The sequence below is a fragment of the Adiantum capillus-veneris genome, chromosome 3, assembly GCF_014529385.1.
Source record: "Adiantum capillus-veneris isolate H3 chromosome 3, ASM1452938v2, whole genome shotgun sequence".
Lineage (NCBI taxonomy): Eukaryota > Viridiplantae > Streptophyta > Polypodiopsida > Polypodiales > Pteridaceae > Adiantum > Adiantum capillus-veneris.
The window spans coordinates 147,525,441-147,549,039 of NC_140933.1; the positions used below are offsets into that span (position 1 = coordinate 147,525,441).

Sequence of the window (23,599 nt, forward strand, 5' to 3'; positions counted from 1 at the left end):
TAAAGAAGGAGGAGCACGTGGAGCGTGGCTCGTGTGGCTGTGGGATAGGAGGCTGCCCTGGCACCTCATAAAGTCGCTCTGCATAATCATGCCATATCTGTGGATCCTCAATAGCTGTAGTCGGACGTGGCTCGCGCAGGGTGCGCCATGCCGTCGTCGCGCTATCCATGCTCATGAATAGGCAGTATAGCTCAAGCTCCTGTGCCTCTTCGAATGCTCGCCGCTTTTGGCGTGTCAGCGTCTTCATATGCCGTCTGGCCTCTCTCTCTGTGATCTCTCCTAAGGCTCGCAGTGCACGGAGGCGTCGGTATAGCTCTCTGCACTCATCATCATACCAGCGGTTCTGAGGCATAGTCCCGGGGGGGGGGAGTGCGTCCTGTGTGAGTGGTGTGTGGAAAAGAGCTAATAGCTGAAGTGTGGAGAACGGAAGAGATATGTGATGTGAGAACTGAGAGTGGTGTGGATGGGTGGAGGAGGCATAGGCCATGCTCGACCTCGGCCGAGTAAAGAGAGGCTAGCTCATGTGTGAAATGGATGGTGGTGTGTGGAGTGTGTGCTGTGGAGCTGTGTGGGATGGTATCTCCGGTGATGGAGAAAGAGAGGTATGTGTGGTCGGCTCCGATGGGTATGGGTGGAATGGTGAAGGATGTGATAAGGTGTGTAGCCTCCCTGGGTCCCAGAATATAGTCGACTGTACTCCCCCCTCCCTCTGCAACTCCATGTGGCATACAAGTCAGGCCCCCTGAGGTGGGCCACTGGACCATCCCGTTATAAATAACGAGACGGTGCTGGGAGCCAAGTCGAAGTAGATGTCGTCCGTAGGCTGTGACTGGAGCTCTGTCTGCTGTATCTCTCATAGTAGCCTCCTCATCTAGAGTGTGTAGTGCCTCTGGGTCCTCGTGGTCATATGCCTCACACTGCTCGCTGCGCGTACGAGCATTGAAGTCTCCCATAAGGAAGACTTCACCCAGTGTGAAGTACTCCATAATCTCCTCCGTGAGGCATGCGTACGGTGACTCTTGCTCAATAAAGGCGAATCTGGAGCCTGTGGGAGCAAAGTAGCAAAGGGCAATGTAGACGATCCTGTCTCGTGAGAGCTCGAGGCGAATCCACATGTAGCGAGCCTGTGGGTCCCGGGCAACAATCTGTAGTCTGCTGTGAAGCCCCTGTCTAAAGAGTATGGCCACTCCTCCTGAGCCGCGAGTGGTGTGCTGGCGCATACATCCCCGATGTAGAGACTCCCACTGGAATCCATGTATCCGTGGTAACCCTCTCTCTGGGCTCTCGTGTGTCTCTGTAAGTAGAATGATGTCTCGACCTCTCATCACCTCCTCAAGTCTCTCTGGGTGTGTCCATAGGTCTCCATTGCAATTCCAAACCGTGACATGAATCTCCTCGTGTGTCCCACAGGCCGCGAGTCCCTATGCGATGGTCTTGCCATCAATGATAACCCTACCATCTCGATATACTGCCTTCTTCCCTTCTTTGCAGGCTTGGTGGACTCTAGGCATGCACGCGCGACGGTGATCTTGTTGCATCTTTGTGAGGTCATCATCAAGATAAATCAGGGGGCCTTCTAGCCCTCTCAAGATGACCCTCTTTCGGAGGAAAGAAGTTCGAGACTCCTCGGAGGCGAATTGGAGGATGAGAGCTCTCTTCTTTGGATCTTTGCCGGCTCTCCAAACTTTGGAGAAAGGGATCTCTTCTTCCTTGTATCCCACTTTCTTGCATAAAGCTTTCCCATCGCTCTCGGGTGTGGACCCTTCTTCTTCTTTGATGCCGGTCACTCGCACATTGAGACGACGAGCTTGTCGCATCTTCTCCTCCTCGATGGTTGTGTGTACGATGAGTACCTCATCTTTTTGGGCTTCCTCTCTTGCTACCTTCTTGATATTCTTTTTGACCACTTCGACCCATCCTTCTTTGGTGGCCTCTAATTTGTCCTCAATGCTTGCGGTGAGGGCTTTGGTGATCTCCTCCTTGAGGGCTTCCTTAGCCTCCTCTTTAATCTCTCCTTCCTCGGGGGTGAGGGATGTGATGGAAGCATGAAGGAGATCGATTTGTGCCTTCATCTCTTCTTGCTCTTTCCTCCATCTCTCCCTCTCCTTCTCGTTCTCCCGTTCCCTTCTCTCCTTCTCCTCTTTGAGATTTTGGATTTCCGCTCTCATGTCCTCCTTCTCTTCGTTCCATAGCTTGATGAAGGTGGCTTTCTCCTCCCTCCATATCTCTCTCTCCATCCACCATTCTTTCATGTCCTTCTCCAATTGTGCAAGCCTCTTGTTCGTGAGCATGAAGGTTGTCTTCATTGTCGATGTCGGCGTCTTGATGATGGGGGAAGACATGGTTGTCTTCGTAACTACCCTCTCTTCATATTGTGAAGAAGAGGGGAGAAGGGGAAGAGAGGGAGTACGTGTGTGTATGCGTGTATGTGTGTAGTGTGTGTGTGGGTATGTATCCGTGCGTGTGTGTGTGTGTGTGTGTGTGTGTGTGTGTGTGTGTGAGAGAGAGAGAGAGAGAGAGAGAGAGGCTGCGTGAGAGAGAGAGAGAGATGGCTACGTGATGGGGAGCGAGGAGGGGCTGCGTGAGGGGGAGGCTGGAGAGAGAGAGAGAGAGAGAGAGAGAGAGAGAGAGAGAGAGAGACCCAAAACGATGGCAAACTCACAATGCATAAAAAAGACAACTTGGGGTGGGCACCCCCCTCCCTATTAGGGAAATCTACCCGTAGGTGAGGCTTTGGGATAAAATGCTCAAGACCTAGGGTCACCAAAAAGAAAACTATATGACACCACTTGCACTATAGGGTGGGCAAGACAATAGTAGGAAGTTAGAAACACGCCGAAATGACATAATGTCATAACTACCTCAAATAAATAGCCCTCACTCTCTATAATCAACGCCTCAAAAATATTGGGGCACTAGTAGCTCCATCTGGACAGCCAAAGAGGTGAGAAACTCCTAACACTCTCTCCCAGCTCTTGCTTGGACAGCACAATTGTGGAGCTGCTTAGTGACTTCTGAAGAAGAAGCCCGTCTATCCCAGGCGCGAGAAGACAAGGCAAGACACGCCTCCATCTGCTCTCCATCCGAAACCCTATTGTGTAATTGTAACTAGCATCTACGAATGTTGACATTGGCCCACAAATCTCGATGGAAATCTAATACGCCTAAATCCTGGGGAATAACACATATCCCCTGAGGCATATCCACCATCTCTGCCATATCAACTCGAGCACGCTGCTACTCCCATGAATGTTGTCGCAAATTGTTGATGTGTCAAGCCACTTATGACCTGAGCCAACTTGCAGATCCTAGCCAAGGGACCTAAAGGCTAGAAGCAGTAGAAGCAGTAGAAGCAGTAGAAGCAACACAAGAAGTTTTACCAACTTGCAAAGTCTTGCCGAGAGGTCTATTTTTAAAGAGGAGTTCCCACCAACCTATGGGACCCCATCCGATGGGGCCCGAGGGACCTGAAGATAATAAAATAAAGCAGAACCACACACACACACACACACACACACACACACAAATCTCTTGTGTATGAAGCTCATGATGTGGCAAACAAGTACGGGCGTTCCGGATTTTGCATTGGCATGCTGACGTGGCATTGTACGGACGTCCACGAAATGCGCTGCCTGCTGACGTGGCAGATTGTACGAATTTCTAGAATTTACAGTGGCTACTTTTGGGGAGGCCATATGCTTTTAGAACTTGAAGCTTCTCATGTAACTGTTTTTCATAGCCAAGGGCCTTTCAATATGTGCCATGGGCTCAATCTCTAGCACATCTCCACGTGGGAGTGCAGAGGACCGAGTACTGCCTCGTACTCAATTGAAGCAATATAAAGAAATACCGAAAGGGGCGCCAAAGTTTAGAGTCAATGCTCTCTTGGGGTGGAACTCTACCACTCCCCATCTCTCATCTCGTGCATCTCTTTCAGTTCAGTTGTTTTGAAGCGTCTAAAGTCTGTTCAATCTATTCTTTTCCGTTGGCAGGTAGTGCCCGTCCCCTTACAAATGTAACCACTCTTGTCTAGCCTCTTCCCTCGAAGATGTACTACTATAGTGAGCACCTTTTGACCATGCTAGACGAGGGGGTCATCCAAAGCATAGTAGCCATAAAGTTTAGAAACGTTTTGTACGAAATGAGTTTCAAAAGTTTTGAAATGGTTTCAACTAGTTTATGAAACGTCACAATAGAAGTTTCGTCAGAATCTTTGAGTGTCATAACACATGTACACACAAATCGACATTAAAAGACCAAGAAAGTCAAAAACTCACCTTGAAGTTGAAAACTTTGGTCAAAGTAACATTTGGACAAGACCATGAGACTCAAAACACTAGTAGAAAGCATTCGTCTTTGAAACATTCAAGAAAGTTTTGAAACGTTTTGTAAGTTTCTTTGATTGAAGAAACCAATTTCTTAGCAACTATACTCCAAAGACCACACTACATGGACACATACACGCCACATAGCTCACGAGTGGCAATTGGTCAGAGATCAATGCCAATTTGGCCGTTTCCTAGCGGAGATACATAGACATAGAGAAACATCGTTGGCACCTATAGTGGCACCAAAGGTCGCAGACAGTCACAACTTACACACTTCTTCCAAAGAACCACCACCATACTACCACCCATCACACAGACATAGAGAGGGGTCACCTTACAGCAAATTGAGACGGTCAGAGCTAGGAGATGCCCCCAAGCTTCGAGGTACATAACTCTGGGACTCCATCGCATGCAGATTCAAGAGATCCAAACTTGCCACCACCAAGCAGCCCAAGAGAGATTTGCTCTGATGCTAGCAAACCCAGCCACGATCATACGCACAATCCTTACACCACATCCACCCATGTACCACATCTTACACCCCCAATTTGATATAGGATAAAGCTAATCAACTTGATTCACTTCCTGATTGTACTTTCTCGAGCATATAGATGTGCACCCATATCCTCTAAAGATATAGCTGCACACAAACCCCCCCCCCCCCCCCCCATATACCATGTAACCATGTAACTGGCATCCTAGCCTCCCATGGATCAACCCCTCCCCTTACCACAAGACCACATTTTGTTACTTTGTCCTTTTTTGATAGATGGAGGACACGCATGTACTTTGATTTGTTTAAAGGCCAACTTCAGCCTCTAATAACATAAAAAGATCTTTCTTTCTTTCTCTATTCACTTACACATTGTTGTAGTTTCTGTTCGTGTGTTGATATTGATTTCTCGCTTGGGTGTCCAAGCCGCTTACAGTATTTCAAGGGTGGGGTATGTCACCAAGAGGTGTATTTTTCCTATTGCCTTCTTTAAATATGTACTACATATTTTTATTTATTTTATTTTTGCTTGTTTTCCTCGAAACCCTTGAAAAAGTGCAAGTGGACATTGCATGGCCAGTGTGAAACAACTACAACCAAACGAGTTTCTCACATTGGGAATCTACGTCAATCAATCAGGGACTTGTCGGGCCAATTACTCTGTATTCTGATGAGTATGGAAGCTTGTGTGCACCAAAATGAAATTTGGGCCACTCAGCAAGTCACTGACAACTTTATAAGTTGGGAGGGATTAGGAAACTAAACCATAAGGAGCAAACTTGACACATTTCAATAGGAGAGCAACCTACAAGCCAACACACACTCCAGAATTCTCTTCCCAACTGGGAGCGCCCAATATGAGGTGCAGGCATTCACCATGGCTGACAACAACACAGATGTATTCAAGATGTTTGCTACTGAGGACAAATGGATGGGGACAATTACCCTATATGGGCTTATATGATGCAACATATTCTTGTGTCAAAGGGCGTTTAGAACATTGTGCAAGGCATTGATGTACGTCCTTGTTCTGAGGATGTAGGCGATGTTGTGGATGTTGCAAGTCTTGCTGCAAGGATTGCCGTTGTTACAGTTGTTTTGCCTACGGCAGAACATGCGCAAGCTCATGCATTGATTGTGTTGTCTGTGAAGCACACTATTACTCCTCACATTCGTTCAGCGAAATCTTCAAAACAAACTTGGGATATTCTGGCTGGTCATTATGCAAGTCGCAATGAGGCAAAAACTGCATTGCTGCATAAAGAGCTGGAGTCGAAGATTATGCATGAGGAAGATGACATAGACACTTTCCTTGCGAAGAAAATTGGATGATAAGGCTATCAAATATTTTTGTTAGTTATAGTGCTAAAAGCAGAGGTTACAAGTTGTATCATCCGTAAACAAAGCCTATTCAGGTTTCACGGGATGTTGTGTTTGTGGAAGATTTTGTTCAACCCTTGTTGTCATGTACTAGAGACAGTAATGTAAGCTCACAGGACATTTATGACACTTTGTTGCCTCTTTTCAGTGGTGGAAGTTTGAATGTAAATTCCAATGAGCCAAATGTACAGCCAATGGGGGTTTCTCAAAATGTTACAGATCAGCCTATTACTATTACTGATGGAGATGTACATGATGTACTTGATGAAGAAAGAGCTCAGCAGGCTAGAGGTATGCCAAAATGGCTGGTGCATACATTGCATGAAAGTAAATTGGATGCAACTTTGTCTAGTCGCACTCGTTTAGGCTCTCGCCATGCATCTTATGCATCAGATTGTTATGCTTTGGCTATGTCTAGCTTACATGATGTTGAGGAACCTCTATCTTTTGATGAGGCACAGAATTCAGAAAATTGGATGGCTGCCATGCAATCATAATATGATGCACTTATAGAAAATGACACATGGACTTTATGTGATTTGCCTCTTGGCAAAAAGGTCATTGGTACGAAGTGGGTTTACAAGTTGAAACGCAAGCCAGATGGTGAGATTGATCGCTATAAGGCTCAACTTGTTGCGAAGGGTTATGCACACAAAAAAGGCATGGATTATGGAGAGACTTTTGCTCCCACTTGTCGTATGACTACTGTGCGTTTTCTATGTGCATTGGAAGCCCATTTTGGTTGGAATGTACATCAATCAGACATTGTTACTACTTTCTTGAGTGGTGACATATTTGAAGAAGTTTATGTAATGCAGCCTCGCGGTTCTGTCAAGGAAGGACAAGAAGATAAGGTGTGCAAATGTAACAAAGCTTTGTATGGGTTGAAGCAATCTCCTCGTGCTTTGTATGAGAAGGCTGACACTCATTTGGTCAAACAAGGCTTTCGTAACAGTCCAACAGAAGGCACATTGTATGAAAAGCATGAGGGTGATGTACTTCTCATTGTGGTTCTCTATGTGGATGATTTGCTGATCATTGGACCAAATGAGAGACATATTGCTGAATTTAAAGCTGATTTGAATGCTACTTTCAAGATGAAATATTTGGGGCTGTTGAATCATTACTTGGGTATACAGTTTAAGCAGTGTGATGGTGGTTTTGCCTTGTGTCAGAAAAGTTACATAGAAACATTGCTATGTAAGTTTGGACTTGAGGATTGCAAACCTATTGCCACTCCCATGGAAACACGTTTGAAATTGAGTCTTCATGATGCTGGTGATCCTGCAAATGTCACTCTTTACCAAACTGTTGTTGGATGCCTATATATGCAACACGAGGCCGGATGTTCAGTTTGTTGATTTATGCATAGCTCAGGGTCTAAGCATTGGCAGGCTGTCAAGAGGATTTTTCGCTACTTGAGTGGCATTTTACATCTTGGCTTGTTATCCCAAGGGGGGATCATTGCCGCCAAACTTACATGCTTTTTCGGACTCAGACTGGCTGGTTGTTTTGACACACTAGTGTCCACAAGTGGTTTTTGTTTCCTGCTTGGCAGTTCATGTATATCATGGTTGAGCAAGAAGCAACCTATTGGGGCCACTTCTAGCTCTGAGTTGAGTACAAGGCAATCTTTACAGCTACGGTTGAGTGTGTATGGCTCATACGCCTTCTGGCTGATTTGGGTGTTGAACAAGACACTGCCAACACTATCTACAGTGACAGTCAGAGCGCATTGGCAGTTGCGAGGAACCCAGTTTTTCATGCTCGCACAAAGCACAGAGGTGCATTACCACTATGTCAAGGAGAGGCTCTCGACAGGAGAGATCAGCTTGGCTTATGTGCCAACACAGGACAACCTTGCAGATCTTTTCACAAAGGCATTGTCTCGTGAGAAGTGAGAAGCTTTCCACAAAGCTTTGGGCTTACTCCCCTTTGTGGATTGATCGTGTCCTCAGGGCATGGCACTTCCCTTTACTCTATGTACTAGCTCTTGTTCACCGCATCACTCCAGGGGGGATTTGTTACCATATACATGTGGTAGTGATGTGTATGGACACACTTAGGACCGCCGGGGCATTTTTCCCCTCACTAGGAGGTTTTTTCACCCGTGCATTGTATATACGCCCATCACTCTAGGGCTATCTATCTTTCCATTGCACACTAAGTAATACACTCTGTTATGTGCCTTGAGCTTCCTTCGTCTTCTCATGGCTACGTGTGTTTTCTAGCAACCCTAATTCCAACAACCGGAAAGCTTCTAAAATGCAAGGGAAACCGTCCTAGACGGGTACTTTATTTTGACCTACAGGGGTTTTGGCAACGTTATGCTGCCGAAATTAGGTCGAAAACCTGCAATTTCAATCCTTGACAGGTTTGGGCAACTTGGTGAGAGTGTTTGGGTTGTTTGTTTGCAATTGAATAAAGAAATACCAATAGGGGCGCCGCCGGTCTTTGTGTGCGCAGTGACATTCTAGTCGTTGGACGCATCTCATAGCATTCACTTGAGAGGTAGAGTCAAAAGTTGACACAGTAGCATGTTCATTTTTAGATTCTTTCTTAGAACAATTCTTTCTATTGTGTGACAACAAAAACACCTACGTTCCTTTGCATACAATGCCTATTCTTCTTTACTTAATTGACCACCTACGATTCCTTGAGCAACTTTCTCATAAGGTGTGAGTTTAGGTTTATCAAATTTTCAGTCAACCTTATCCATATCTTTGTCACTCTTAGATTGAGATGTAGATGGAGAATTAGATGAAGAATATCCCCGGGAGAGGGAGTGAGCGTGATTTCTTTCAAACTAACCTGTGGATCATGCTCACAAAACCACTTAATGCCTAAAATCATATCACATCCAACTAGAGGAGAAACAACAAACTTGCGATGAAAATTCATGCATGATTAAAGACTTCATGCCAAAAGCAAATCTAAACACCTCAATGGGAGTTGCTTGAGTAGCTTCTAAGCGTTCCCACTACACAAGAGAATCACTAATCACATCAAGCACACTGCCAAGATCAAACAAGATTACCGAACGCTGACCATTCACATGACTGTAACACTTAACGAGAGACTCATCAAGATGATTATCAGAAACTTGGGGCACACTACTTCGCTCAAGTAGGACACTAACAGAAGATGTGGCTTCTTTCTTAGGTGATTCCTTAGGACAATCTCTTTTCATGTGACCCTTATGTGACACTTACAGCATCTTCCCTCTTTTCCATAAGCAATTTGTTCTTCAAGACTTAACCATCCTCCTACTATTTCTTTAGCAGATTTTTCATCATGTGTCAACTTATGGGTTTCGTGAGTTTTAGCCTTTCCTTCAAGTTGATTCCCTTGAAGGACCAGTGCAAGCGATACACAAGTGGACTGCCATCACCATTACAAGAGTATTGTCTATCCAAGCAAGGATCCACAATACAAGAGCTTATGGACCATGCCGCGGTCGGTTACAAGCTTATGAAAGAAAAACTAGAGTTTACCACAGAAAAAACTACGGCAACGAATCTGAATCCTCGACCACAACGAACCGCTCCTCACGATTTTCGGGAAAGCCAACCTTAAAGGCCTCGTTGACGCCTCAAACAAGACACATTATTACAAGAAGGCAAATGTTTTGGATGTTTTCAATCAAGGCATGATTATTTTAATTGTCCCCTTCAAACAGATCAACCTGCTAAGCCGACATCTCCTCCGACAACCGACAGAGCCTCGAGACCACCTCCGGCCAAGCCAGCTAGGCCTGTCATTGGCCTTATACCTTATATTTATGACATAAACCTTGAAAGTTCAAATGAATTGTGCAGATATGGCAAAATCAATGGCTTCAAAGCCCTAATCTTTGACCTAGGAGCTACCGAGAACTTCATCCATCTCGACTTCCTGAAGCAGATGGACTTTGATTATGATTCACAGGGTGGCGAACTTGAGGCCAAGCTAGCCACCAGGCAAACTCAAAAAGTGGTACCGTTCATTGGTGCTCTTCCAATGACTATGCAAGGATACTAAGGGAAAGCTGATTTCCATATCATGAAGTTGAGCAATTGCGACACTCTCTTGGGCATGCCTTAGCACGAGAAGAATGACGTGACACTTCCAATCCGAAACCGAAGAATCACCTTGATATAGAAGGACAAGCCAATCATCCTCAAAGTTTGATTGTCTAAACAAAACCCTGAATGAATCTTCCAATTGCTTTGTATTTGAATACTTTTTAAATTTTGTTTGGATATTGTTTGAAATGGATATTATCTGTTTAAAACCTGTCTTGGTGCCGATTTGAGGATTGCTTGACTCATGTTTTGATACTCATTTCAATGATTGGTGATTTACTCCCGGGAGGAGTACTGAAAAGAAGTGATGTTTGAGAATGCTTGAAAATACTCATGGCCTGGACCCCTTGTGGTTATTTGCAGGGGCGGGGGGGGAGGGGGCGAGGGGGCTGAGGGTTGTTTTTACTCATGGCCCACACCTAGATGGTTAGTTACAGGGGGGTATTGAAGAAAATCCTGAGCAATGGTTACTCTCAACACCTCTAAGCGACGCTGGCTACGGTCTGGGGAGCGTTTGATTGTAAAAGGCCTCTATATCTCATGGTCCGGACCTCTTTAGGTTATTTGCGCGAGGAATGATGAGGGAATCGTTGAACAACTCACGGCCCGGACCAAGATGGTTATTTGCAAGGGGAGTGTTCATCGGTGACTATATGTTTCTATGTCTTGTAACATGCATATGTGAGCATTTGTGTTGCATTGTGATGTGTCAACCACTAAATATTGCTATGCTGGAATATCAAGAGCTCTGATATGGAATGAGAAAATTGATTGTCCCTCGGAAGGATCCTTAGATATTTTAAACTAACGTTCTTTGCAGACGATTACTCTTCTTTCAAGAAGGGGAGAATGTCACAAACTACCGACGTGTCAAGTCAATGAAGATCCTAGCCAACCTGCAGATTTCGATTGAGGGGCCTAAAACCCTACAAGAAGCAGAAGAAGACGAAATTCTCACCAACTTACAGATCCTCGCCAAGTGGGCCACATATTTAAGTTGTGCCAACTTATGGGACCCTATCTGATGAGGCCTAAGTCACCAGTAAAATAGCACAAGTCCCACACACACAAAAGCTAATCATAAAAATTGATGACGTGGCAGCAATGGGAACCCTCCGCAAATTCCATTGTACGGACGCCACGTTCTACGAAACTGATAATGTGACTATTGCACAGACAGCCCCCAAGGGCGCTACCTTTTGGGAGATTTGTCGCTTTTAGACTTCAAGCTTTTCATGTAAACTGCTTTTCAGACCAAGGGCCTTTAAATATGACCTAAGGACTAACTCTCCGGCATCCTACCGCGTGGAAGGTATAGAGAGGTGTGTGCCCGAGCTGTTAAGTGTTGAAGCAATATAAAGAAATACCGAAAGGGGCACCAGGGTTTGGGGCAAGTGCTCTCTTGGGGTGCAAATCCGCCATTCCTCGTCTCGTGTGTCGTGCACCTTTTTTAGTTCAGTTATTGTTGAAGTGTTCAGTTATTCTTGAAATGCTTAAAAGTTTGTTCCATCTGTTCTTTTCCGTTGGCTCGGAGTGCCCTCCCATTACAAGTGCCTTGTAATCTACATTAGGTCGTATGAACCCATCTTCTTGCGGACAAACAAAATAGGAGCAGCAAATGGACTTACACTAGGTTGTATGAATCCCCTAGTCACCACCTTGGTTAGCTACCGCTCTAACTCCTCTTCTTGAGAATTGTTCAAGCAGTAGGGAGCCTTGCTGATATGCTGCGCTCCTTCCATGAGTTTGATGCGATGATCCTTTGGACGCTCAGAAGGGAGACGTGGTGGGAGATCATCCTACAAGAATGGATGCTCATACTTCTTCAACAAACCTGAGTACCATTTTGTGGTCTTGAAGTCCTAAGCCATTGGAGTGTCATTTATAAATGAATGCCGCAAGAGCTCCTCGATGTAGCTTACGCTTAGCCTGTCCATGAGAGATTAGAGACAAAGAATGGATGCCTTGCTCACCGCGATTAAACACGGGAGAGGGAGTGAGCGTGCTTTCTTTCCAACTAATCTATGAATCATGCTCACGAAACCACTTAATGCCTAAAGATATATCACATCCAACTAGACGAGAAACAACAAATGCGAAAAAAGGATACTTATTGAACAGAGACTAGCACACTAGAACATTCATGCGTGATTAAAGAATTCATGCCAGGAACGAATCTAGACACCTCAATGGAAATTGCTCGAGTAGCTTCTAAGCGTTCCCTCTTCACAAGAGAATCACTAATCACATCATGCACACTGCCAGGATCAAACAAGATTACCAAACACCGACCATTCACATGACCATAACACTTAATGAGAGACTCATCACGATGATCACCAGAAACTCGGGGCGCACTACTTGGCTGGAGCAAGACACTAACAGAAAATGTGGGTTCTTTCTTAGGTGATTCCTTAGGACAATCTCTTTTTATGTGACCCTTACTGTCACACTTAACACAGCTTTCTTCTTTTCTATAAGCGGTTCGTTCTTCAAGACTTCACCATCCTCCTACTATTTCTTTAGCAAATTTTTCATCACGTGTCAACTTACGGGTTTCATGAGTCTTAGCCTTTTCTTTATTATCATTGTTAGGTATAGAGTTTTATGCCTTAGGTGTAGCCGAAGATTGAGAAGACGAAGGATTACTGTTGTTCTTACCATTGTTCTTACCATTTTGGTGGTTTTGAGAGTTCTATGGGATACTTGAAGGTGACTTGTTCTTCTCTCTGGGCTTATCTTTGTTGTGCTTCATTTCTTGCTCGGGAGCGACCATAACGGCGTCATTGTAGTCAATGGGTCGTAAGACTTGTCATGTTTGATGTTTACGTCCAAACCAAAAAGGAAAATCTCCTTGCGATCCTCATCCGACTTATGTAACTGAACACCTATCTACAAAATACGATTAAAAAAAGACATAACGGGAGTGCCATTTTACAGCTTGCTTGAGGCCTTGCCAATCCTCTCTCAACCAATCAAGGTACTACGGTGGCATAAAACGAGCCTTGAGCTTGTCTTGGAAGTCGACCCAACTGAAAGACAAGCGGCATGCTCAAGGTGCGCTTCCATCTGTGCCACTTGCTAGGCTTGATACCAATTAATGGTATCACCTGACAAATACATGGCGGCTGTCAAAACTTTATTGTTACTGTTCTTCTTCTTAGTCGCAAAGTAAGCATTAAATTGATGTAACCAAGAATAAATCACAAAAGCATCCATCTACCATCATGCTTACTCAAAGTCAACTTCTCAGTGACTAGGTGGTTGGAGTTGTCGTCTCTACTCAGGCTACGTGATGTCTTGCCAACCTCTTTGGAAGGATCGACCCTCAAGGAGAGGAACTAACGAACCAACTCTTACATGCATTGGTCTCTCTAGGCCTCACGCTTTACCTTCATGCAAAGTATCGATTAGCCCTGGTGTGAGCGCAAAATGATGACGTGGCATGTTGTACGGCACCCTCCGCCATTCACGTTGGCTAAGCGTACGGAAAGCAGGACCTTTGCGGCAGTTTGCTTTTCAACCTGGAGAAGCTTTCGATATTGCTTTATTTTACGTAAAGTTGTGGTTACGTGGATTCCTACGCAAGGACTTGGGGAGAGAGAGAGAGAGAGAGAGAGAGAGAGAGAGAGAGAGAGAGAGAGAGAGAGAGAGAGTTTTTAAATTGCTTTATTTTAAGGCTCAAGCGAGCTTGTGAGAGAAAAGCTTTTACCTTATTTTTTAAAAGCTTTTGATTCTCAGCTTTTGGGGCTCTGCTTTTGGCATCCCTTGTAACCTTTAAATATGTGAGCATGCCTCACAACTCAGAGCATCTAGACGCAGAGTCTGAGTGTGAGCGCATGTCCGCACTCTTGTACTTTGAACTCAGATTAATACAGAAAGAAATACCAAAAGGGGAGCCAGCCTTTGGGGCCAACAACTCTAGGCACGGAACTCCGTCGGGCCAATGTCGAATAAATTGTGAACTGTGGATTGTTTTGAAGTGGTTATTTGGTGCTGTCGTGATAGATTCTTGACTTGGAGTGTCCAAGTCTGTTATAGTGGTATCAGAGCATAGCCGATTTCTCTTCTACGGGAAATCTGATCCCAAATTTTAATTTCCGCAGCACCTATGGCTTCAGGCAAAGATCAGTCGACTCCCTCTGCATCCGGAGATGCAGGAAGGGATCACAACAAAGATTCCGGCAAGGAGTATGGCCCGCCTCGGCCTACTCAGGCGGAGCGTCGAGAGATGGAGCATTGTCAATTGATCGGCGATGCAAGAAAGATGATGCTCAATTTTGCGAAGGACCTAAAATTTGCAAAATATATGAGCGAGACTTCTTTCCATGAGGTGCACGCGCAGTGGCAAAAAACCACACCACCACCTCCAAAACCCGCTCTCAAGAAACCTTCTACTCACAAGAAATATACAGAGAAGAAACTATAAGAGGTGGTTGATGCACGAATTCCTCAGCTTTTTGACGCGCTGAACAAAGCTAAAAAGCACGGCAAAAAGCAAAAGAAAGGCACTAACTTCCCGGGTTATTTGGGTCGTCAGTCGACATTTGAAAAGGCAAAGAAACAGAAGAAGAGTGTTCGATTTGAAGGAGTACCCAGTTCTTCTTCTTTTGATAGTTCTTCTAACTCATCTAACTCGAGCGAAGAAGACCGAAAAGGCAAGAATCGAAGCAAGAAGCAACGCTTCGGAAAGGGCAAGAAAAAGGCAAAGAAGTCTAAATCTCACCCCATGAGTGACAGTTCAATAGAGGACTCGTCTTCAGACAGTTTAGACTCTGACGACAGCAACTTTTATGCAAAGAAGAAGAATTTTTATAAAGCCAACCAGTATGACTTTCTGGAAAACAAAAGCAAGAAAGTCTGAGAGTTTAAGGAGGGTGGACAGTCAATTAAATTTGACACGTTTTCAGGATATAGAGATGCTTCGAAGGCTTTGTCTTTTGTACAACAGTTTGACATCGCTTTCGCGGAAGGACGTTACTCAGAGCACTCTAAGATTCGGAGAGCAACCTCTTACTTTAAGGGGAATGCTCAAACTTGGTGGTCCACGCTTCTATTAAGCAAGACTGCGCCAGTTAAATGGCTGAAATTCAAGAGGCTTTTTATTTCTTCTTGGCTGACTCGAGAGTATAAACGTGATATACGAACAGCTTGGAACCATCTTCGAATGACCAAGAAGGATACAATGGACGCTTATTGCGAGAGGTTCTAGAGCTCTTTTCTACCCGCCTCTTCATTTAAGAAGATCTCATTCAAGGAACAGATTGAGCGGTTTACCTTGGGTCTACCTACAGAGATCCGAGACCACTGCTTGGAACAGAAGTCAGCTTCCATTCAGGAGTTGATGAGTCATGCAAAACGGGGTTTTGCCATTCACTACGGCAGTCTGACCTACCCCACCGATGAGATCATGACACAAAGAGCCGAACAGACTTCGACAAATGAAAGTAGAAAGAGAAAGAGAAACCCAGAAAAGAAAGATACACGACCCAAGCTTACTCCTCAGAAGAGAGCTCGCTTCATCAAGGAAGGGAAGTGCTTTGGATGCGGGGAAACTGGACATATCTCCGCAAAGTGCCCTAAAAAGGCATAGAAAGAACAGAACGACAAGCACCACGAAAGGCCTGAGAGTTCGAGAGCAACTAGCAACGTGGAAGAAAAGACAAGATGAAAACAGGATTCGTTCTAGATTGTGTGGGTACTGATCCCAGCACGGTGGACGAGAGGATAGAACTTTGCCGAGCTTGGGGCAAAGTGAAAGACCAAGAAAGCCCTGATCTTCTTTGATGGAGGAGCCAAGGCCAACTTCATTTCATCAGAATTGGCGGCACGGCTCGAGATCACTCCCGATCGAATGGGACCACTTGCGGAGGCAATTCTAGTGGCACCCGGCAGGGACGTAGCCATTACACCTGTCATTGGCAAACTTCAGTTGCATTGTCAGGGGTATTTGGGGCATCAGGACTTTTACATAATGCCTTTGGAAGGTTGTGATGTTCTCTTGGGAATTCCTTGGTACCACAAGAACAACACCGTGGTCGATTATCAAGCGAGGAAAGCGACATTGACTACAGAGAAGGACAGAACCATTGTACTCAATATAAAACTGAAGGGCGAGTTTGTCCCTATTGTATCTGCTTTGGCCATTTCTAAATTAATGAAATCCAGTTTGTTTGTTTACTCATCTTTTTAAAAGAGTTGAGTGATGAGGATAGGACAAATATGTCCGAACTTGATAAAGAACGCCAAGATTTTCTCCACTCTCATGCCGATTGCTTCTCAGAGGGCCTGCCAGGCGAGTTACCACCTCCTCGTCTTGAAGATCATACCATTGATCTGATTCCTGGAAGCACACCACCGAACCGGTCACCTTGCCGTGTGAGCCGAGCACAGAACGAAGAGATTATGAACCAAGTGAAAGACCTCTTGGAAAAGGGTCTTGTCCAGCCTAGTACTTCACTGTATTGCTCTCCAGTGTTCTTGGTTTTGAAGAAAGACGGATCTTGGAGAACGTGCATCGATTATAGAGCTCTCAACAAAATCACCATCAAGAACAGATTTTCGATTCCTAGGATCGATGATATACTCGACAGATTACAGGGATCCTCGTGCTTTAGCAGGATTGATTTGAAGAGTGGATATCATCATATCGAATCGCGCTGGGAGACGTCTACAAAACAGCCTTTTGGATGACTTTTGGGTTATTTGAGTTTTTGGTGATGCCTTTTGGCCTAACCAATGCTCTTGCGACATTTAACCGGATGATGGACAGGATTTTTCGAGCGTACAAGCTATTTGTTGGCACTTTCTTTGACGATATCATTGTTTTCTCCAAGAATGAGGCAGAACATAGAGATCATATGCTTCAAGTCTTTCAAGCATTACGAGATCACAAGTTAGTGATTAATGCGAAGAAAAGTGAATTTTTCCTACCAGAGATACACTCTTTGGGACACATTGTGTCAGCAGCAGGAGTGTAGATGGATCCGGCCAAGATAGAGACTATCCATGATTGGCCCGATTTGAAGAATGTCGATGAAGTTAGAAGCTTCTTGGGATTGTGTTCGTACTACAGGGGGTTTATTCGAAAGTTTGCAGAGGTTTGACTCCCCTTTGCATATCTTGACACAAAAAGAAGTCCCTTTCTCGTGGGGACCCACAGAGGTGACTGCCTTTCAGACTTTGAAAGAGAAATTGACTATGGGACCAGTTTTGACTTTGCCGAACTTGCAGAAGTCATTTGAGGTATATTGTGATGCTTGTGGTCGTAGTCTTGGTGCGGTCTTGATGCAAGAAGGCCATGTCGTTGCTTACGAGAGCCGATTGTTCTCAAGGCCGGAATTGACTACACAGATTTATGAGAAAGAGCTTTTGGCGGTTATCCATGCTCTTACTCAGTGGCGGCACTAGCTACTCGGAGCAGATTTTACTGTCTTTACAAACCATCAAAGTTTACGCTACTTTTTGTCACAGAGGCAGCTATCGGAAAAGCAGATGCGGTGAGCGAACATCTTGTCACAGTTTTACTTTCAGATTGTCCATGTTCATGGACAAAAGAATTTGGTGGCAGATGCTTTATCTCGGTACCCGTTGGTTCTGGCTATTTCCGCGATACATCATAGGAGCTTCGAGGATATGGTCGACCAGTATGCCACAGATCCAGATTTTGCAAACGTTTTCACACGGACACGGGATGGGGAGACAGTAGCGGGATATTCCATTCAGGAAGGCTACTTGATGAGGAAAACCATGTTGTGCGTTACACAGCCGTTGAGGGAAAAGGTTATAACTGAATACCATTGTCCGCCTTTTACAGGTCATCGCAACATTACTACCACCATGAAAGAGTAGAGAGATACTTCTTATGGCCGAGACTCAAGAAGGATGTGGACGAGTTTGTGCGCAGGTGCTTAGTATGCCAGAAGGTCAAGTTTGACAGGCATAAAGCACAGGGATTGTTACAGCCTTTGCCCATACCCACCCGCCCCTGCGAAAGTATTGCAATGGATTTCATTTTTGATCTCCCGAGAACACAGAGTGGTCACGATGGTATCTGGATTGTTATTGACAGATTTAGCAAGCAGGCTCATTTCATTCCAATAAAGAAAACAATCAAGCCGGATCACTTAGCGAGACTGTTTGTGGCCCAGATTTTCAAATTACATGGCATGCCTGAGACGATTGTCTCCGACAGGGACCCCAGATTTATGAGTTTGTTTTGGAAGGTAATTTGGGAGAACATTGGCACGCGGTTGCAATTCTTGTCATCTTTCCACTTGCAAACTGACGGGCAATCTGAGATTGCCAATTCAGTGGTTTTAGATTTATTAAGTCTTACATCTCGGATCAAAAGACTCAATGGGAAAAGTATCTACCTTTGGTGGAATTTGCCTACAATAACACGATACACTTTTCGACGGGGAAGGCGCCATTTGAGATTGTTGAAGGTGCTGCGAAGGTTCCACCCTTCCTAAGCACAAAAGATAAGATTTTTGAAGCTGATGAGTATACGTGCGACTTAGACACGGCTTTTGCCAAGGTCCGCGAGGCTTTGCAGAAATCTCAAGAATGACAGAAAAAGGCAGCGGATCGCCATCGTCGCGACTTGAAATTGAAGGAGGATGATTGGGTGGTCTTACGTTTTGAGAAGGCACGCCTGAGAAAGAAAAAGGGAAACGAGAGGCTTTTTCCAAAGCTTAGTATGCGATACTACGGACCTTTCCAGATCTCTGAAAAGATCAATGATGTCTCCTTCCGACTAAAACTGGCTAACACTTGGAGGATTCACAATGCATTTCATGTGAGTCTCTTGAAACCTTTCAAAGGTGATGTGCTTGATGATGGGGAGCCCGATGAGCAACCCGAAGTGGAGGAAAACGAGGAGATCCTTGTTCCTGAACAGATTTTGGCACATAAGAACACAAAGAATAAGGGTAAAGTAAGAAGGCGGTTCTTGGTAAAATTCAAGAACTATCCTACATTGGATGGGAAGTGGATGGAGGAGAAGGACCTCCTCAGATTGTGAACCTTTACCTTGAAGATTTTGGTTTAGCATAGTCTATTCCAAATGAAACCCAGAATTCAGCTTGGCCGCAGATCTGGTGCAGTGGGATGCACAAGAGGGGAGTTACTCCGCTCCTTTGCCAAAAGATGCCTTGATTTTAGATTACTAGAGTCACTGATGTCTCTTTGAGCTTCAGGGATACTGAGAGCTGACAGTATTCTGATGTATGACTTTATGAACTGGAATTCCTGAGTATGAAACTGATTTGTTCTTGACTTGTTTTTAAGTGCAGGAACTGATAGGCGAAATGACTGTAGCATTTTGGTCTAAATGATCTCGAATAGACATGGTTGCAATAGAGGTTAGTCAATCGGGCATCCTTGAGATCCTGAGTGGATCTAGATGCGATTGCTAGCCACATTGCCGATAAATCATGGTCTAAGATCCGAATGAATGTTGAATGTCATGTGATGTCCTGTGATGTCTACTGATGTCTTGTGATGTCGTGTGATGTCGTGTGATGTGACTGTCGATTAGTGCATGTGCTAGATGTGTGTTCTTAGTGTGTAGGTACTAACAATCGGTGTCTGCTAAGGCAGTTTATGGCTTCTATTTGTTTTGCAGGCGTTATCAAGGGCGATTACAATGCTTTCAAGAGGGGGGTATGTCACAACCCAGTGACGTGGCGTGCCCAGTATACATACACACACCCTTTTGTGGCATGAACAGCCCTGGCGTGAGCGCAAAATGATGACGTGGCATGTTGTACGGCACCCGCCGCGATTCACACTGGCTGAGCGTACAAAAAGCAGGACCTTTGCGGCAGTTTGCTTTTCATCCTTGCGCAGCTTTCGATATTGCTTTATTTTGAGTAAAGTTGTGGCTGTGTGGATTCCTACACAAGGACTTAGAGAGAGAGAGAGAGAGAGAGAGAGAGAGAGTTTTTTTAATTGCTTTATTATAATGCTCAAGAGCGCTTGTGAGAGAAAAGCTTTTACCTTATTTTTTAAAAGCTTTTGATTCTCAGCTTTTGGGCTCTGCTTATGGCATCCCTTGTAACCTTTAAATATGTGAGCAGGCCTCACAACTCAGAGCATCTGGACGCAGAGTCTGAGTGTGAGCGCCTACCCGCACTCTTGTACTTTGAACTCAGATTAATACAAAAAAAAAAAACCAAAAGGGCGCCAGTCTTTGGGGCCAACAACTCTAGGCACGGAACTCCGCCGGGCCAGTGTCGAAAAAATTGTGAACTGTGAACTGTTTTGAAGTGGTTATTTGGTGATGTCGCAATAGATTCTTGACTTGGAGTGTCCAAGTCTGTTACAATGTGTGTGTGTGTGTGAGAGAGAGAGAGAGAGAGAGAGACTTAACACCGGATGAGGTCCCAAACCCCCCTCCAAGCCCCCCCCCCCCCCCCCCCCCCATTATCGCTAGAGAGGTATTTGCTTTAGATTGCACAAATGTTGATACAATGGTCCTAGATATTGAGATGCTGATGGGATCTTGCTGTAGATGCTTAGATCTGCAAGGCTAAGGGCTAAAAATGCAAAGCCTAGGGGTGTTGAATGGGATCTGCAAGCTTGACGAGGCTATGGGCCAATTTGCTACGACCGACGTCGACGATGAACTGAAAAACATTGGCTTATCTGAGGGCTGAATATGAAAACACTTGCTGATCTGTTGTCTTGGGCTGATAAACGAAAACATTAGTATTGATGGCTAGATCTATGACAGTGCAGCGAGGTTATGGCTGAAAACTGAAAACACTGTAGTTGATGGACTGATCTAGTGCAAAATCGACAAAGATGCTGACGTGCTACGAGTACCTAGTGCTTGTAATGAGGGTACTGACTTATGCTTGAGAAGTGACCCCTAGGGTCACTTATATAGGGAATTAAAGTTGGGTCGGACAATGCAACTAAAACTCCCACGATTTCTAAATGTCACGTATTAATGAGTTAATAAACGCACTTATAAGAGGTGCTTCGCATGCAGATAAATACCTAGGCCGGGTACTGATGCAACTGTATGGGAACTCTCTCGAGTGCATACACCTAGCAGACACTGGTTGTGCTCATGTGCAATCAGAGGGTATGCAACTACTCTAAAGTGCCTAGACATGCACGTCCTGTGTACAAGCTCACAAGGGTGCCAGAACACTTCCTAGGCTGTCCTAGAAATAGGAGTTACAGCTTGTCTACAAGGTTAGATGTGCATGTGACAATATAGAACCATTGTATCAGCATTTGTGAAATCTAAAGCAAAACCTCTCTAGCGATAAAGAGGGGGGCCCTTGGAGGGGGGTTTGGGACCCCATCCGGTGTGAATCTTCTTCTCTCTCTATCACTCACAAAACCTTCTCTCACAATATCACTCTTCTCTCTCTAGTTTATTGCACATTTTGTATAAAGTAAAAGGAACCTTGAGTACGCACTGAGCACTCATCTTGCGTTATCCCCATATATCACTTCAGCTGCTCACGCTGTTCCAGGATGGCCAACAATGCTATTTTCGGAAGAGATGTCCGCTTCTCATTGTTGAGACAAGGTCTATACACACCTGTGCCGCTGTTTTCAGCAATCCTACTGCCACTTCTGCCGCTTTTGATAGATGCGACATAGATCGCTTGGAAATCATAACATAAGAAAATTTTAACATATGCAGTACAATGTAGCAGCCATGTGTACTAACTTTGCCTGGTCACAACAACCCATTCTATCATTGTCGCTATAGAACTTTCACATGTGCTCAAAATCATCAAGTAGAAATAAACTTTCACTCACGAAATTAGCTAAAATTCACGTGTTAAGTACATGGTGTTTCCAAAAGCACGTACATGACAAATTATGTGGTAGATATAAATGGGGCTCTTTTTTATAGACATCAAGGGATATACTGCTTGTGCAAAAACCAAGTGAGTAATTTACAAAATTCCAAATAATTGCCAATCTTCGACCAAACATACCTAATTAGAAGGTCGGTCAGTGAAGCGAATGCTGCTCCTCGCACAAATAAAGGATCTGTAGGCTGCAATTGTAGTTCAAACACCAAGTTCAAAAAATGCAAAATCAGTTGCAGGTGCTACCAAATAGCAAACATATAATCTTTTATAGAAGAGAATCAAAACCTTTAAGTGAAGCACTATCTTCTGAAACCAAGACATATACAGGTCCAAAAACCGCTGGCGAGTACACTCTTGGCAAGTTACTCCAAGAAGACAAACTCCAGCCCAGCATTTTTCTGTCTGATGTGGCCATCAAGCCAAGTATTAGAAACACAGCACCCACCCAAAAAAAGACACCAGCACAAGTTGACTGAACAAAAATTCTAATCACAAAATCCACCATGCAGCTGCCGCCTTAACTCATGATACCCAAGGAACAATCTCTATTAACCCGTGGCCTGCGAGTTACATAAATTCAATTTAAAGTTGCTCCAGCATAAAAGTGGTCTATTTTATGGGCATACAAAACAACTAACTGGTAGTTGTAGCATTACTCAATATTAATGAGATTTCGTAAACACCAGCTCAAAGTCCACAGTGTTGAATGAAGACGTGGGGCACCCGCTAGGTTGGAAAAATGCTCACAAAATTCAACGTACCATGGTGCTTGAGAGCAAGAGGCTTAAGCGATCAACCCATGAGTCCACAGCAGCTTTGTGGGCGTCAGAGGTCATTCCAGGATCTTCACAGAGCAGATGATGTCTCCGAATGATGGAGACAGCAATGGAGAGCTCTGAAGGCGATTTGGGTGGCTGCCTGTCATCAGGTAGGTGGCTTGCCATGACCAAGGACAGTAAGCGAAGCTTGAGCCGCGCATCGTACAGACCATGAAGGCCTTCTTCAAACTCCATTGCTCCCTGCCTAACGGTGTCTTGGCCAAGACAAGAATGAGTCATGAGCAACCTTTCAAATTGCAACCTAGTGATCTTCCCGGGAGAATTTGGGTTTTGGCTTTGTTTTTTTTTTTTTGGGGAAGCCCCCCGGGGGGGTGCTCGACACGGGACAAGCTCAAGGGATCGACAGACTAAAGCTTCGTGGGCATGATATTCGCCCTTGGATGAGTGGCCACATCATCTATCGCGCATACTCATGCATATAATGATAACAGTGAAACAGACTTTCAACAAATGTGTGTTGGCAAGGCGAACAGACTCGGCGTTCGAGGTTGCTCGTTTGAATCTTGAGGCAAGGTGTGAGTGGAGCTCTGACTCGGTGGATAGGTCTTTTTATTAGACCCATTGTGCCTCGAGATCCTCACAAAGGTGTTTGCATCGTTGATCCCTTCATTTGCGTCCCTTGTCATATATGGACGGGGGGTTGGATCTC

General features: G+C 44.8%; 1 protein-coding gene across 3 annotated transcripts in view; it reads right to left on the reverse strand.

Moving 5' to 3' along the window:
• The window catches only part of LOC147461891 (proline-, glutamic acid/leucine-rich protein), a 93,657-nt gene extending 70,371 nt beyond the window's left edge, over positions 1–23,286 (reverse strand). Inside the window, exons 1-3 of one of the 3 annotated variants that reach the window (XM_086509357.1) lie at positions 22,873–23,286; positions 22,397–22,509; positions 22,235–22,296 (exon numbers count right to left, since the gene is read on the reverse strand). In XM_086509357.1, the coding sequence (XP_086365483.1) occupies positions 22,235–22,296; positions 22,397–22,432 (98 nt within the window). In that variant the 5' untranslated portion in view covers positions 22,433–22,509; positions 22,873–23,286. Of the gene's footprint in view, positions 1–22,234; positions 22,297–22,396; positions 22,514–22,872 lie in introns of all 3 variants that reach the window. The other 2 variants (XM_086509355.1, XM_086509356.1) reach the window with 2 other exon arrangements.
• Between the last annotated feature and the right edge of the window lie 313 nt (positions 23,287–23,599).